Raw genomic sequence first — 17,033 nt, 5'->3', positions numbered from 1 at the left:
AAGAAATGCAGACGACTAAGAGTAGCTTAAACAATAGTAACTGCTAACATATGTGAAATTTCTGTAAGAGGACATTGTTTCCATTATAATATTATTCTCTGACACGATTTTGTTTCTTCTGGAGGAGCTGATTGAAGCTTGACTTTCGATATGGATTTTTTGACTCCCTTAAAAGTAACCGGGTGGCAGGGGTACAGTAAGTCGGCTATGAATGTTGTTGAAACATGTAAGAAGGGAGAGATTCAGATGGAATACACAATTACAAGTTTCTTTAAGTCCAATTTCATTTTGTTTTTACACATCTGGATAATTAACCAAGTATTACATTCTCTCTAGACTATTTTTACAAGTACAATATGCTCCTAACGTGATTTCCATTAGGCTCTTCCAAACATCATTTAAGAACACAGAAAGATTGCAAACCAAGATTCAAAAACACTATTCAACTCTGATGCTGAGACCTTTTTTCTCTCATGGGGGAAATAAAAGTTTGAGAGCTGAATTCTGAGATCCTTCTGATGTCAGATGAAAACTGGAGGTTTACTGCTTCTTTAAGCTCCAAATACAAGCACATACAAACATACCCTAATGGCTCTGGCCCTTCTTGTCAGAGGTGAGCTCAAAATATGGTCACCGTGGGGCAAAGGAGCCATACAAGAATAGTGTTGGAAATTGCAGCTTCTTTAAATATTGGAAAGGAATAATTACTAAGGGCAAACTAAAATCCTGATGTGTTGATTGCTAATCTAGTTTGAATTATTATGTTAGTTAAATATATTTGTCTGACTGAGTTCCTCATTTGAAGGTCACTGCTGAATTCTAAAATAGTATGTGTTCAAACAGTTTCTGGCCACACTTTTCCTCTTTCCTTTTATAATTGCTTTGATGCTGTTCAGAGCTTGTTTGAGGCCAGTGTCTGATCTGAGGGTAGAAGGTTAATGTTAGTTCACAGACTTCAGGAGCTTCGTTGGCCAGCTGCTGACCACATGGGTGAACCCCAGCCAGAGATCAGAGAAACCACAGGGCTAATAGTTGTGGTTGTCATTGCTTTAGTTGTTGTTATGGGCAGAACTCAGAACAAAAGAAACAAGAGTTCATAAAATTACAGGAGCACAATTATAAGTCCTAAGGGCCATATAGTCCATTTCTGATCCATCAGACAACCACACCTAACTTCTCCCCCCAGAGTCTGACATTCTATTCTATTTAAAACATATCCGGAAAAGGGAAAACTGGGTAAAATCAAACATACTTGATTTATTGTCTGGTTGTCTTTTAAAGTGCTCGTGGTGGTCAGAGAATCATTAAATTGAGAAACAAATGGTTCAGGAAGAATAAACAAAAATGATCTTGAAGAAAAAAGAAATGTGTCTCAACAAAGAGAGTGAAAGTAATTGAAATTTCATTGTAATGTTTTGGTGTCTGTTTTCCATAAAATAATCCTATAATTGTCTACTGTGTGACAGCCTGAGTCGCTCAACCAGTGGAATGATTAATGAAAACGGCAGTGAAGGATTTGTCACACTGACACAGGGCAAGGAAGTATGTGATAGTCATTAGAAAGCAAAAACCTAGGTAAACATCATCACTGTTAGGTTAGCAGATGTAGACTGAACATTGAGGAATCTGTTTTGGATGTGGTTATAGAACTACCCATCTCACTGTCTCATTTTCCTAAATGGTCCGCTTAGCAAATGTGCAGTGGATAAATCCAAGGGTGGGTCCCAGGTTGGGGGACCAGAGATCCATAGTCTATCCAGGACCCTTGACTGAAATGTGATTTGATATGAGAAATGGGAAGCGTGGAGGCAGCCAAGCCCGGACAGAATTCCAGGTGGGCATGTGAAACACACAGACCTTTGTTTTCATCATTTTAAAATATAGGAAGATAATGTTAACTTTACGTTGGCTCAAATTAAAGTAGGTAAAATAATCTGTTCATGGTGGATGCTCAGATTGAGTGGGTGTTCCTTTTTAATCTCCTGCCTGAATCCCAGATACATATGATGGTCACCAGGGGGAAGGTGCCATAAAAATGTGACTGTTTTAGCCTAAGTTTGTCATCACTACCTATAAAGTACATACCCTTCTATCTCTGAAAAAGTCAAGAGAAGTGTTTTGTTGCTAGGTCTTATAACAAGACAACTTGAGTGATAGCATCACTGGAAGGTGTACTTTTTTAGCATTTGTACTGATTTCCAATAGAGAAAACATGTTTAGAAATAATGTCAGATTAGTCATTCATTTATCAACTATGTTTTTAAGTACCTACTATGTGCTGGCTATTGTACACATTGTGGAAATAATAAGCCATGAAATGGTAGACTTTGCCTTATCACATTTGAGTCAAGTTTTCCATAATGTATTTTTAAAAGATATTGTGATCTTTACAAGTTTTGTGCTTTATTCATTTTTGTGTCTACTCAAGTATCTGTTATGATACCTGTGACAGAAGAGTTGCCCAGTAAACCATCATTGAATGAAGATTATATAATACATCTGTACCAGTGAAATGATTAGTCAAGAAAATTTGCTTTTTTGGTCAATTTACAGAAATTTTACTTGATAAATGTTCACATACTGTCCCTAAAAGGAGAATATAGCAAAGTTATACAACAAACCAAATTTCAGACAGGGAAGCTAAAAAGTACTCATGAGTATGAATGGATAAGCTGCTTTGATTTAATACTTTGCCTAAATAATTATTATTGCACAAGAGGAGTGCATCAGTGAAGGGATCTTGTGTGAGTTCTTCCATCATAATTTGGAAGGGGTTTAGGATTTGGAGCAGGTCAGACCAGGTTTAGTTCTGACTCTATCACTTAACCTCTCTGAGCCCCAATGTCCTTACGTTGAAGTGGGAATAATGATAACTGCAGCATATGATTATGGCATGGAAAAAATGAGAGCTCTCCAGAATTCCCAGTCTCTGAACTTCAGGGCCCTGGAGAGCCTTGGACATATTGTGAAAGTTCTGCAGATCCATATGTACCCACATAATGCATCTAGTCTATCTAGAATATGTGCATTGCTGTTTTTCAAATGCATGTAGTCTAATTCAAGATTCATTCATTGAGCAGCTGTTTACTGAGCACTAACAAACAGCATCAGGTACAGGGGATACACTAATAAACAAAAAGGACAGATATCCCTGTGTCTGTGGATCTTCTATTCTAGTGTGGGTAGGGGAATAACAATACACAAGGTAAAAAGTAAAAGTTTGTTGGAGAGTGATAAAGATTAAGATGAAAGAGGAGAGAAGGGGAATATAAAATATCAAAAAAGGGGTGTTAAATTTTTTGATAGGGTGGCCATGGAGGGCAACCCTCAGAAAGCCTCACTGAAGGAAGTGAGGGGGTTAACCATATGGATATCTGGGGAAGAACATTCCAGGGACAGAAAGAGCTAATGCAAGGGAAGGAACAGTACAGATCACAATTATGATTTGGTCTGAGAGAGGCTGGAGAGGAATGAGCAAGAGGATAGGAGGGGATACTGTGAGTGAAGTGACCAGATCATGTCAGCCCTTATGCCCCAGAAAAAGCACTTCACTTTTGCTTTGAGAGAGATGGGAAGTCATTAGAGGGTTTGAGCAGAGGAGTGGCATGATCTAATTTAACAGACCACTGTCTTGCAATTAGACTGGATGAGGGTAAGAGCAAAAGCAGAGGCCCATTGAGGAGGCTGCTGCAAGAATCCAGGCGAGAGATGATTGTACCTGGAGCAAGGTGATAAAGGGGGTGTGTGCAAAGACACTAGATTCCGGATGTGTTTTGATAGAATAGGTAGAGTTGATGAGATTCACTAATGGACTTTTCATGAGGTGTGAGTGAAAGAGATAAACAGTGGCACCAGGATTTTTGGCCTGAGCAGTTAGAATAACAGAGTTTACATTAATGGAAACGGAGGCTGCAATGAGGGCTTGGGGATTGGAGCTTCGTTTTGAACATAAGAAGTTTAATATTAGACATACAAGTGGAAATGTCAGGAAGGCAACTTTTTAATGGAAGAAACACGGAACTATTTTTAAATATTACTGAACCAATAGTGGCTCTTTTCAGCATAATCTAAAAGCAGTATTATCATGGTTGTGTCAGCAAACTATTTTGAAATTGAAAAAGAGCCTTGTATTGGAAAAGGTTGGAAACAGAGGTAAGTCCAAGTGACCATTTTAGTGGCCAATAAATATTATTTATCCTTTTCCTCTTCCTTTAATACATGTTGATTTCAAATTTTGGCATCATTGTACAGATTTTGAAACCTTAATTTTGGCCTTGGGATTTTTTTTTTTTTTTTTTTTTTTTTTTTTTTTTTTTTTTTTTTTTTTTTGCGGTATGCGGGCCTCTCACTGTTGTGGCCTCCCCCGTTGCGGAGCACAGGCTCCGGACGTGCAGGCTCCGGACGCGCAGGCTCAGCGGCCATGGCTCACGGGCCCAGCCGCTCCGCAGCATATGGGATCCTCCCAGACCGGGGCACGAACCCGTATCCCCTGCATCGGCAGGCGGACTCTCAACCACTTGCGCCACCAGGGAGGCCCCGGGAATTTTTTTTTTTAATAAAGCTTGCAATGGAACTGTCTGGTGAGGAAAACCCTAAGGGTGGCAGAATTGTGTTCACCGCTGTCCATGTTATTTGTTTTGGAAGGAAATTAGAATGTTCACTTAGGACATGTTCACTTATTATTTTTTTGCGCTCCTGACCTGTGACCTGCATGTCACTCCATGCTATTTGGGATGACAAAAGAAGGGAGGGACAGAGCTCCGTGCTATTTTCAAATTTGCAATGTGAGGTTAAGAAATACATGTGCCTTGTGGAAATGCTGATTGTTCTATTGTGATTTTCATTTGCATAAACACGTCATTTTAGTAGCAGTGATTTGTGATGGTTCATTTTAACGTCTAACCCTTCTCAGTCTTACGCAGGGAAATCCGTGCCAGCCATCGCCCTCTACATCCACTTGCTCAACCCCGTGATGACCATGAAGATCAACCTGAAGGGAATTGCTCTTGGAGACACGTATTCTGATCCCGAGTCAGTAGGTGGCTCTTTTTTCCTTTCCATTTTGTTCCTTAAGGAGAGTAAATATCCTTTAATCAGATGGAGGCTCCTCTTACCCTACAGACCTAACTTCGTAAAGGGAAATATTTCTGTTGCTCAGTTGACTTTCTAATGATTTATATCTTCTAATTTTTACCAAATGTTTTACATTGTCAACTTACTATATGTCAGCCTATGTTGGCTGTGAGTGCAAGTGTCAGTGTGTGTATGTACAAATGTGTGCACCTGTGCTTGGTGTGTTTGTGTGTATTTTGTGTACATGTGTGTTGTCTGAGTGTTTGTGTGGTTATGTGGTCTGTGTTTGTGTATATGTGTTTGTGTGGTGTATTTGTGTGTTATACACGAATTGTGTGTGTGGTGTGTGTGTGGTGTGTGTGTGTTTGTGTATGTGTGTGTTGTGTATATGTCTTATGTATGTGTGTGTTTGTGTGGTGTATTTTGTGTTGTGTATTCATTGTGTGTGTTGTACGTCTATGTTTGTGCGGGGTGTGTGCATATGTGTGTGTGTTGTCCTGCTCCGCTAATTGAGAAGTTACAAAGGGTTATTTCAGAAGCAGGTGGGCTTCCCTCACATCCCTCTCTCTCCATGCAGCGTCTGTGTTTGCTTCTTTTCTCCTCAGATCATACAGGGCTATGCACCATTCCTGTTCCAAATTGGTTTGTTGGATGAGAAGCAGAGAAAGTACTTCCAGAAGCAGTGCGATGAGTGCGTGAAATACATCCAGGAGGAGAAGTGGTCTCAGGCCTTTGAAGTGAGTTCTGGGGCCTGCGCTGCCCTGGCACAATGAGCACCATCTGAGAAGGTCCCGGAAGCACTGCGGTGCCTGGCCTGGATCTTTGTTGTTAGCAAAGGTGTTTCCTTGGTGCTGTCCCGGGATCAGGAGGCGAGACAGTGGGCTCGTAAGGAAGAAAAGAGCCATCTGGGTTTCTTTGAATTTACTTTAACCATATTTTAAACCTGAGATCACCTCAGGGTGTTTATCTAACTGTGTCTTTCATTAACTGTTTTGATTTCTTGAAATGCTGTGTAGGCCCTCAAGGCATCCCTACCATAAAGAAATCAGAAGAAAGGCAACCTGGAAAGTGGATGCATATGCTTCCACATGTGCTCTAAACCCTTCAGAGGGTAATATCCACACACAGGGCTCCAGCTGGGGAAGTGGCCACAGTGTAACAAATGTCACATGTTCCTGTGTGTCAGGAACAAAGAGTATAAAGGGTGGTCGCTTGAAACTTTTACAAAGAGCCGTTGGCATTTGTCAGTATCGCCACATCGCTCTCCTAAAATTAAATTTGAGGATCAAGTAACATGGTTATATTCTTCAACCTTTTTTTTTTTTTGGTTGTTTAAAATGTAAGACTATACTAAATATTAGGATGCAGGAGGGTCTTGTTTGTTGCTCGTTTGTTTTTTGGCCAGTGCAGACAAAGATCATTTGTAGGGGCTTCCCTGGTTGAGAGTCCGCCTGCCGATGCAGGGGACACGGGTTCGTGCCCCGGTCCGGGAAGATCCCACATGCCGCAGAGCGGCTGGGCCCGTGAGCCATGGCCGCTGGGCCTGCACGTCCGGAGCCTGTGCTCCGCAACGGGAGAGGCCACAGCAGTGAGAGGCCCGCGTACCACAAAAAAAAAAAATTATGTGTAAGCAATCTTCATTGGGGGGTTTTGTCACCTTTGCCATAGAGCCTGTGTGTTTGACACATTAGTAAATGAGGTGAGGACTGAATTTTGAGACCTTTAATCTTGTTACTGGGAACACAGCCTGTCACAGTTTACCTAACAGCATTGTTATTATTAAGGCCGAGGCCTGGTATTAATAGTCTTTTAGGCGCTGTAGGTCAGCTGGTTCAGATCAAAACAGGAGACATACAAACTTACGGAGAAGGGTGGGGTAATAAAGCTGTGCTCCATTTTACAAATAGGGTGCCAGGGCAGTGACTGCCCTTGTTGTGAGTTCTGACAGCAGCAAGCTGTGTAAATAGGAGAACTCAGGAAGTCCCGAGCCACCCCGCAGCACCCTGGCGGGCTCCTCTTTTTGTGCCAGGACACTTGATGTGGCTGCAGAGCGTGGATTCAGAATATCTTGTGCAATTGTGAATGTGAAGGAAAGAAGGAGGATCTTATCAGGGACATGTTGGGTCATTCTTCAACTTGCAGTCACAGTATTTTCAAGACTGGTTTTAGGCTATCTGCTGTGGTAGGCAGAAAGGGTAAAAAGGACTAAACGTTTAGAATTTAGAATTAATATGAAATTTTACATTGTATGAGACCCGTCTGCAAGTGAGACATTTGATGTGTTTCTGAAGAAGCATATGTCAAGAGCAAGCATAAGCAGTGTCAAGAGCAAGAATATTTGATAGACTCAAAGGAATTAAGACGGCAGAAAGATGTCTGTGGTGTGTGATCCAGCAGCCTAAGCGTCCACAGGATTAGTGAAACTGTTGAAAAGTTCAGATATTGTGTGTATTCAGAGATACTGAGAAGATGGCCCATGAGGTCTCTCCCAAACCAGATTCATCAAAAACTAGAGAAACCCCCCCACCCCTCCCGAAAAAAAAAAAAAAACTCTTGAAGGTATGCAATGTCTCTGTGACCACTGGTCCAAAACCTTGTGTGATAAATGAAAAGACTTTTGCTTTTTCACAGGAAATAGATGAAATGATACTTAGGAAAGTAATCAACTAGTGGTAAAATGTGTTTCACGTTACGCAATACAAGACTCCAAGAAATCCTGAAACCCAAGAGAATACAAATGTCAAAATCTCAAGCCTAAATAATAAAGCCTTTTTGATGTTCTGATCCCTTAAAATGATTTAGTTAATAAAAGAGCGGTAAGTCGGAGCTGAAGGGATCAGCTTCTCTCCCGACACACACCCCTGGCGTTCGCCTTCTCATTCTCTGAATATTTTGGCTCCTGCCTCAGTGTCACTTTCCAGCATTACTCTTGTCATCATTTCTGGTGACTGACGTCTCCACATGGATGATCTTTTTTTTTTTTTTTAGCGGTACATGGGCCTCTCCCGTTGCGGAGCACAGGCTGCGGACGCACAGGCTCAGCGGCCATGGCTCACGGGCCCAGCCGCTCCGCGGCATGTGGGATCTTCCCGGACCGGGGCACGAGCCCGCGTCCCTGCATCGGCAGGCGGACTCTCAACCACTGTGCCACCAGGGAAGCCCTTGGATGATCTTTTTAATACTTGGCCCCTCAGTTTCTTAGTCTCCTCTCATTTAGTGATCTTGTTCTCTTTACCTTAGCTGCTCATTCCCATTACCCCCTGCAAAAAAGCCAGCAGTCACTCTGCAGTCTCAGATTCAACAGATTCAAACATCTACCCCCAACTGCCACCTCCCGTCCTCCCAGCTCACTTCTCTGAATATGCCAACCTGAATTACAGTCCTGCAGCCCCATTGGCTTTCAGTCCATGGATCCTACTACCTCTTCGTGGTCCCCTACCCCTGCAGGTCTTAATTTCTCTAATTACCCAACATAAACCCAAGCTCAGTCACATACATTCCCCACCTACGGCCCCCCTTTGCACCTCCTCCAACTCCTTTGGCCAAACCACAGTCCTGGCTAGATGCCCCTCTCTACCACTCCATGCCTGCCTTTGTGCAGCTCAACATGACCTGAGAAAAGCACACAACTGTGCCGACTGCTCTCACCTTCAGCTGATGACCGGGTTTCAATGTCAGCAGTCCAAAGATAACCTCCACCAGTTCCAAGCGCCTGGGTGTATGTCCGTATCCTCTGCCCTGTCTCCTCGTACATGGGTGAGTGGTCAATGATCATGTTATGGTAACCCTTCCCCACAAGACTCACTCCCGCAGTCGGGGCCTTTGGGCTCACTGTTTCCTCTACTTGGAAAGTTCTTTTCCTAGATGTTTTCCGGGCTTGCTTCCTCCCTTCCAACAGGTCTTTACTCAAATGCCACCTTCTAAGTGAGACCCGTTTCCTCCTCTCTGCAGTGTCCCCCACACCCACCACCCAGGCACACATACCCCACAGGCACCCATGGCACTTCCTACTCCCCTTCTCCTTGTTAGTTTTCTCCTTAGCCCTTATCATTCTCTAATACACTGCATATTTTATCTATGAATGCTTGTTTATTGTACCCTCTAGAATATAAGCTCTATGAGGGAGCATTTTTGGCCTGCCTTGTTCACTGCTGTTTCCCCAATGCCTTGGACAGTGTCTATAGCGCAGAGAAGATGTGTGGGAAGTGGTTGTTGAATGAAACAGTTATTGAATAAATGAAGTGACAAATGCCTGTATATTTTTACCCACCCTAATGTTTTCCTCCTTCCTTTCTCCCCTCTCTCCCAACCTAGTTACTGGATAAACTACTAGATGGTGACTTAATAAGCAAGCCTTCCTACTTCCAGAATGTTACAGAATGTTCTAATTACTACAACCTTTTACAGTGCACGGTAATGACAACAATTTAAAAAAACATAATAGTGTTTTTGCTTAAAACTTTTGGCAAAACCAAACTTCCTCCAATTTAGGAAATAGGAGAGCTGACTTTACACTAGACAAACATGTCCAAACTGTATTGCATTATTTGGTATACTAATCTATAGGATTTTTTACCCTGCCAGTGTTGTATACATTATAATCTGACCATTGAGAGTGTGTGATATTCCAGATAACTCAAAAAAAATCTCTGATTAACACAATTTCCCCCCACTAGAGCTTGTTATACAGAGTTCTTTTGTGAAGGAGACAGGCCAGGATTGCAGTTCTGGGTATCAGGTCCCAGAGCTCCAATCCTGTAGTGAGTTTCTTGAAAATGCCCACATTATTTGTTCTGTACTTAAGACAGCTTGGATAACCCAAACTGCCAAAGCCTTTATGAAAATATTTGCTTTGTCTTACTTTTAACTTAAGATGTTTCATGCATTCAGTATGGCCCTCACTTCAAGCCCTCTGGAATATTTCTCAAAGTATTCAAATAGTTTCTTTCATAAAAGTGGGCCAAAATTTGATGTCTTTTGGGTAGAATTAATCAAATAAGATAGAGGGAGCCAGAGTGGGGATTTGGATTTGTATAACCATGTCTAGTGGATATGACAATACATTCTGTTTTTAAAATTGCCTTACTTATGAACTATTTTGTAAATAAAATATAAAGCTAATTTCAATGGAATTTGCCAACCCTGTGGTTTTGGATTTAGATTCTACCAAGAGAAAAACATATGCTAGGCAAGAAAGAAGCAAAATTTGTGATTAAATTTTTTTCTTTACAAAGAAAATGTATTCACAGTTAGCAAAAAATATTGATGAGTCACAAAATTGTTGATTTCAAACTCTTTTTTTTATCCTTTTGTAACTTTTTAAAAACAGCATTTACTCTTCTTTTTTCTTTTAGCGTAATGAATCTTACAGAGACTTTTATGCAGTATTTTTAAAAAATAAGGCTAATGGACAACTTCTCTTTTGTCTTATGTCCTTCATAAGGTATCATCTGTTCTTACACTTGATATATTTTCCCCCTTAAATTATGGTCAGCTGATTATTTTGTGTGTGTGGTTTTTTTTTTTTTTTTTTTGCGGTATGCGGGCCTCTCACTGTTGTGGCCTCCCCCGTTGCGGAGCACAGGCTCCGGATGCGCAGGCCCAGCGGCCATGGCTCACGGGCCCAGCCGCTCCGCGGCATATGGGATCCTCCCAGACCGGGGCACGAACCCGTATCCCCTGCATCGGCAGGCGGACTCTCAACCACTTGCGCCACCAGGGAGGCCCCTGTGTGTGTGGTTTTAGTAAACGGCAGAACATGAAAAAGAAATAAATCCTCAGCTTTTAATCCACCACATCACCTCCCTGGCCCCTTGTGGTCCATTTCACCTTCTTTCCCGAGAGCCTCCAACAAGGAGCAAATTGATTTTGATAATCTCGCCTCTTCATTTTTCCTATCTTTGCCTTGAATGGGGTTTTTAATTGGAGTTACAGATCACAAAAGTTTAATTGTTACAAAAAGGAAAATCCAGCATTTGCAAATTGTATACTGGCTCCAAGAGTATCAGGTCATCCAGATTTGCTTGGTAAAATTTGAATTTCCCCAAACCCCCAAGTTAAAATATTCAGGGTAGAGACCCGTTAATAGTGGTGTCACATCTTGTTCATTGTGATATATGTTAGGAGAAATTTGAAGCTTTCCCCAGAGTACTGTTCCCACCACCCACTCGTTTTCCCTAATATTTTTCTGATGCCAGGAACCTGAGGACCAAAGTTACTACAGGAAATTTTTGTCCCTCCCACAAGTGAGACAAGCCATCCACATGGGAAACCAGACTTTTAGTGTTGGATCCAAAGTTGAAAAGTACTTGCGAGAAGATACAATAAAGTCAGTGAAACCATGGTTAACTGAAATCATGAATAATTATAAGGTAAGAGACTTAACTTAGCTACTGTCTATTTTAGGAACTTTTCAGATCACCCAAAGCAGAAGTGAGCTTCTTTTATTCTTAATTTGACTCCTGCCTTTTTTTACTTTTATGATATCTTACAAATGTAAGTAACAACTGCTGCATTGTTTGATTTCTTTGAATTAAAAGGTTTAGTTTTTTCCTTCTAATTAAATCACTTCCCCCCGAAAGTTCCTAAAAATGAAATTCTCTTTGGCACATGACACCTCTCATCATTTCTTGAAAATAGAAGGAGAGCAGAGCCCAGAAGATGACTGGCCTGGTGTAAAAGCCAATTTTCCCTTATTGTTTGCTTTGTTATGTTAATCCCAATGAAGTCAGGGATAAATGAAATCAACTGGTTATTCCAAAAATGCTTTTTGCTTGATAATTGCATTCATTCACGTTGCTCAACCACAGTTTCTTCAGGGCCGGCTTTAAGCCAAACATTGTGCTAGTCTGTCAGGTTGAAGCGTTGAATGAGACAAGGTCCCTGTTTTGAGGCATGTAAAGTCAGTCACTGTGTTATCTGACTGAGACGTTCTGCCTGATTTGCTGCTGGTGGTACCAGAGGTTCAAGCAAAGGAACTGTGGACCCTCGAACTCTCACTGTGAGGGAAGGACACCACGGGCGGGTGACAGGGGGACAATCATCTTGTGCATTTCTTTCCCCTTTATTTCTCTTCTTACCTCCTCCTCTGATCCTCCAGGACTGTTAGCATATGTCCTAGGCATGGTCTGGGGGTAGCTCAACAGGATAAGTGTGTTATGATAGAGAAGATCACCACCAGAGGTGATCCACTTTTTCTCTGTTTCCTGGCAGAGGCAAGAGTAATGTTTGGAATGAACAAAAAACAGGGCAGGGCTTTCCTGGTGGAGCAGTGCTTGAGAGTCCGCCTGCCGATGCAGGGGACATGGGTTCGCGCCCCGGTCCAGGAAGATCCCACATGCCGCGGAGCGGCTGGGCCCATGCGCCATGGCCGTTGAGCCTGCGCGTCCGGAGCCTGTGCTCTGCAACGGGGGAGGCCACAACAGTGAGAGGCCCGCGTACTGCAAAAAAAAAAAAAAAAACAAAAAAACAGGACAACCAGTAACCAACACATGAATCAGACAAAAGGCAACCTCTCCTCAAGATACTTTATTTCTTTTTTTTTTCTTTTTTTTTTTTTTTTTTTTTCTTTTTGCGGTATGCGGGCCTCTCACTGTTGTGGCCTCTCCCGTTGCGGAGCACAGGCTCCGGATGCGCAGGCCCAGCGGCCATGGCTCACGGGCCCAGCCGCTCCGCGGCATATGGGATCCTCCCAGACCGGGGCACGAACCCGTATCCCCTGCATCGGCAGGCGGACTCTCAACCACTGCGCCACCAGGGAGGCCCAAGATACTTTATTTCTATCTGTCCAAAAATTGTCTTAATATACTGCTTTTATTTGAACCAGACTCTTTACTGCCATTTTCCAACATAAGGAAAACACATTTCAACAATGTCTATGTTAGGAATAGTGTCTCTTGGGATTGTTCAGTGCACAACCTTCAGTACTACCCAGGGAGCCCTTGACCTAATGCACCCTTACTAGATTGTGTTTTAGAATATGCCCGACCTAGAAGACCTATTTTCTGATCCTGCCTCTAGTACACAGAGTTTGCATCCTAGACATACAACTTTTTTTTTTTTTTTGCGGTATGCGAGCCTCTCACCGTTGTGGTCTCTCAACCACTGCGCCACCAGGGAAGCCCTAGACATACAATTTTTATTCAAAATAATCTAGGGCCAATGGCATGCAGAGTCTACAAACCCATTATATACCTGCAGAACTTCATGAAATACTTACTTTGTAGGCAAGAAAGGGCCTAACTAGATGAGGTCAGGATTTCAGCCACTCTTGTGTTTGGTTCTGTCAGGGAAATGTAGTGGCCCTTAGTGCTTGCCTGCTTGGAGTCTTCTCTGAGCACCTTCAGGTTGTCCTCTTCTCTGAGGTCTCAGACCATGTGCTCTCTACTGCTGTGGTCACACTTAGCACACTGTACTGCCATTATGGGCTGTCAGTCGTAGCACCAGCCTCGAGCAGATGTCAGTAACACATAGATGAATGAATGAATGAAAAATCAGTTCTATAAATTAGTGGTCTATCAAAAATGTATCTAATAAACTTGTTCATCAGGTATTTATTATCCACAAATTTATTAAACCAAAAAGAGCTTAGCACTTACGTTTTCAAGATGTAAACATTGGGCTATAATGTAACATTAAGGAACGCAAAATGGTTTTTTTGAGTGGAGAGCAGATAAGGAAGTTCCCATGTATATTTTTTTGTGCCCTTGCATGATAGGTTTTTTCACTGTATAAATTTAACTAGAGTATGATTTCTTTCTCAGCCAAGTGAGGATAGCGTGAGATATATAGTTCACCTGATGGTGTAAACTCTCCTGGTATTGGCTGATCGCCATACAGTGTCCACTTGCTTGCTAAGGGAGAATATGCTGATTAAAGATGAGCCTGCATCTTGATATTTAAACATATCTGTTTCTGTTTTCCATGTATCCTAAACCTACCAATATGAATTCCAATGAAATCAGAATGTTCTCTAAACTTTCAAACTCTGAATCAGTTGTCAGAAAAAGAGAATAGATTAGTGGTGCAGATAAACCATGTTTCCAGAAAGAAAGAGAACAAAGTATGCAGTCAGTCTGAGTGCAGACCAAAAAGCAGCTGTTGCTGAAACAGACCGCATATCCATGGCTACAGCTGGCATAGCCCAAAGGGCAGCGATTATCCTTGGCTTGTCTGTTAATGGTGGTGAACCTCAATGTGTATGCAGTGGAATCAGAACAATCTAGGTTGACTTAAAACATTAGTACCCTCAAGGTTATATTTATGTAAGACTCAGTACTAATTTGTCATAGAAAATAGTGCACATGTTTCTATTCATAGGAACATGGAAGTCTCTTTCTAGTACTAGACTCATTTTAAGCAATGTGGAATATCTGATGGGCTGAGGAAGACCTTCATCAGTTTCTGGAAACTAATATAACTAAAAGAACAAGGGTATCGTACATCAGTTTCTGTACAGACTATGTGAAAACATAATCCTTTTCTTGTGAAGACCTATAGGGGATGTGTACTCAAAGTCATCCTCTTTTCAGTAATTTCAGATATTTAGGTGGTAAATTGAAATATCATTTTAGCAGTTTCCAGAACAACTAGAATGAGAAACAATCTGTTGGACTATTGGAATTCATGATTAAATCAGATCATGGTTAAATATTATCAGGATTTCTAGGAGTTACCTGGGTCCATAGCACATGGTGGTTATAAGCATGGGTTCTCAAGTTAGACATTTTGAGTTTGAATTCTGTTTCCACTATTCACTGGCTATGTTCCTTTGGGGGAGGATACTTAAAACACTCTGTGCTTCAGCTTCCTCATCTGTGAAATGGGAATAATAATAGTACTTACAGGTGAGTTCTTATGAGGTTTAAATAGATTATGTCGTAAAACACTTAAAACAATGACTGGTGCTTAGAAAGTACTTGAAAATATAAGCTATTACTAATGATGTTCAACACATTTCAGCAGAAGCCTTTAAGCACCTGCTACATACAAAAGTTATACAAAAAACCATGGAAAATACAAAAGTAAAAAAGACTTGACAGACTTCTGGTTTCCAGTCTGGCATGTAAGGAACTTGGAAGTTACCATTCTGTCCTAAGAACAAGTAAAAAGCTGAACAAACTGAAAAAGCAACAGCTCTTCTTAGATCTGTGAGAGAAGTGAAGTCATCACAGGGCAAACTACTTCACAAACAGGAGAGACCAACAGGTGGGTACAGAGAATCACAACTTTTCTAAGCAGAAATCCATGAGCAGACACCTCCACAAGAACCAGTGCCAGGATAGGAAAACCTGAGCTGTAATTCATGAGTTACTGGAGGCTCAGTGGGGATAAGCCTGAGACTTAAAAACTCCAGGGGAATCCAGTCATGGGAGGAAGCCCCCAGTTTTATAGTTTTATCTCCAGGATTTCTGCAATGTCTTCACAGTGAATACTGGAGAAAAATCCCTTCTGCTTATGGCAGGAGGAGGTAAAAAGTAGCCATCTTGAAATACACCAGAGCATTTTGTTTTTTGTAACAAGGCCTGCCCTCAGAAAGCCATTTTACCACAGCCTAACCCACTGAGGGGTTATCAGAGCCTGATCTACCTGTGGGAAGGGAAATACTCAACTTCAGCTCTAGACTTCCATGTGGGGGAAAGGAAACACCCAATTCCAGTTGCCTTTAGCTATGCTGTCTCACCTACGAGGTGAGACGGAGCAACTGCAAAGCACTGGTGAGGTTCGCAGTCCAGGGGCATAGGCTCCTGAAAGACTGAGACCTAATCCTAGAACTCTAGTATGCTTCCCATCCCCCACATCTTACCACCATGTTACAAAAGGGTTATTTATCACAGTACCCTGTATCCAGTGCATCATGTACATCTTTCAACAAAAAATTACCAGGCATACTAAAAGGCAAAAACCACACTTTAAAAAGACTGAATGAGCATTAGAACCAGAGTCAGATAGGACAGGGATGTTGAAATTATCAGACCAGGAATTTTTGCAAACTATGGTTAATATGCTAAGGGCTTCAGTGGAAAAAGTAGGCAACATACAATAATAGATGGATAATGTAAGGGAAGATATGGGAATTCTAAGAAAGAATGAAAAAGGAAATGCTAGAAATCAAAAACTGTAACAGAAATGAAGAATGCCTTTGATGGGCTCTTTAGTAGACTACATGGCTGAGGAAAGAACTGCTGATCTTGAGGATATGACAGTAGAAACTTCCAAAACTGAAAAGCAAAGGGAACAGAGACTGAACAAAACCAGAAAATCCAAAAACTGTGGAACCACTATAAAAGATGTAACATATGCATAATGGGAATACCAGAAAGAAAAGAGAGAAAGGAACAGAAACAAAATGTGAAGAAATAATGATTGAGAATTTTCCCAAGTTAATGTCGGACACCAAACCACAGATCCAGGAAGCTCAAAGAACACCAAGCAAACAAATGCCAAAAAACGACACCTAGGTATATCATATGTAAACTTTAGAAAATCAGAGATAAAGAAAAATATCTTGAAAGAAGCCAGAGAGGGGGAAAAACACCTTACCTATAAAGAAGCAAAGGTACGAATTACATCTGACTTCTCCTCAGAAACCATGCAAACGAAAAGAGAATGAAATATCTGAAGAGTTGAGAGAAAAAAATCACCAACCTAGGATTCTGTGTCCTATGAAACTATCCCTCAAAAATGGGGCAGAAATAAAGATGTTTTCAGACAAGAACAAATTGAAGGAATTTATTGCCAATAGACCTACCTTGCAAATTATGTTAAAAGAAGTTCTTCATAGAGAAGGATAATGTTATAGGTCGGAAACTCAGCTCTATATAAAGAAAATGAAAGTATTGGAGAATGAATAAGTGAAGATGGCATGATTGTCTTTGTGGAAAGTCTGAAAGAATCAGTAGAAAAGCTCCTGGAACTAATAAGTGATTATAGCAAAGTTGCAAGATACAGGGTTAATATAC

At 41.4% G+C, this 17,033-nt stretch overlaps 1 protein-coding gene across 1 annotated transcript in view; it reads left to right on the top strand.

Annotated features, from left to right (window-relative positions):
• The window catches only part of CPVL (carboxypeptidase vitellogenic like), a 101,323-nt gene that overhangs the window by 38,827 nt on the left and 45,463 nt on the right, over positions 1 to 17,033 (top strand). Inside the window, 1 exon segment of the mRNA XM_060108548.1 lies at positions 11,271 to 11,444. Coding sequence (XP_059964531.1) covers positions 11,271 to 11,444 — 174 coding nt within the window.

The sequence above is a fragment of the Mesoplodon densirostris genome, chromosome 9, assembly GCF_025265405.1.
Source record: "Mesoplodon densirostris isolate mMesDen1 chromosome 9, mMesDen1 primary haplotype, whole genome shotgun sequence".
In the NCBI taxonomy this organism is placed as follows: Eukaryota; Metazoa; Chordata; class Mammalia; order Artiodactyla; family Ziphiidae; genus Mesoplodon; species Mesoplodon densirostris.
This window is presented reverse-complemented; position numbering and strand designations above follow the sequence as displayed.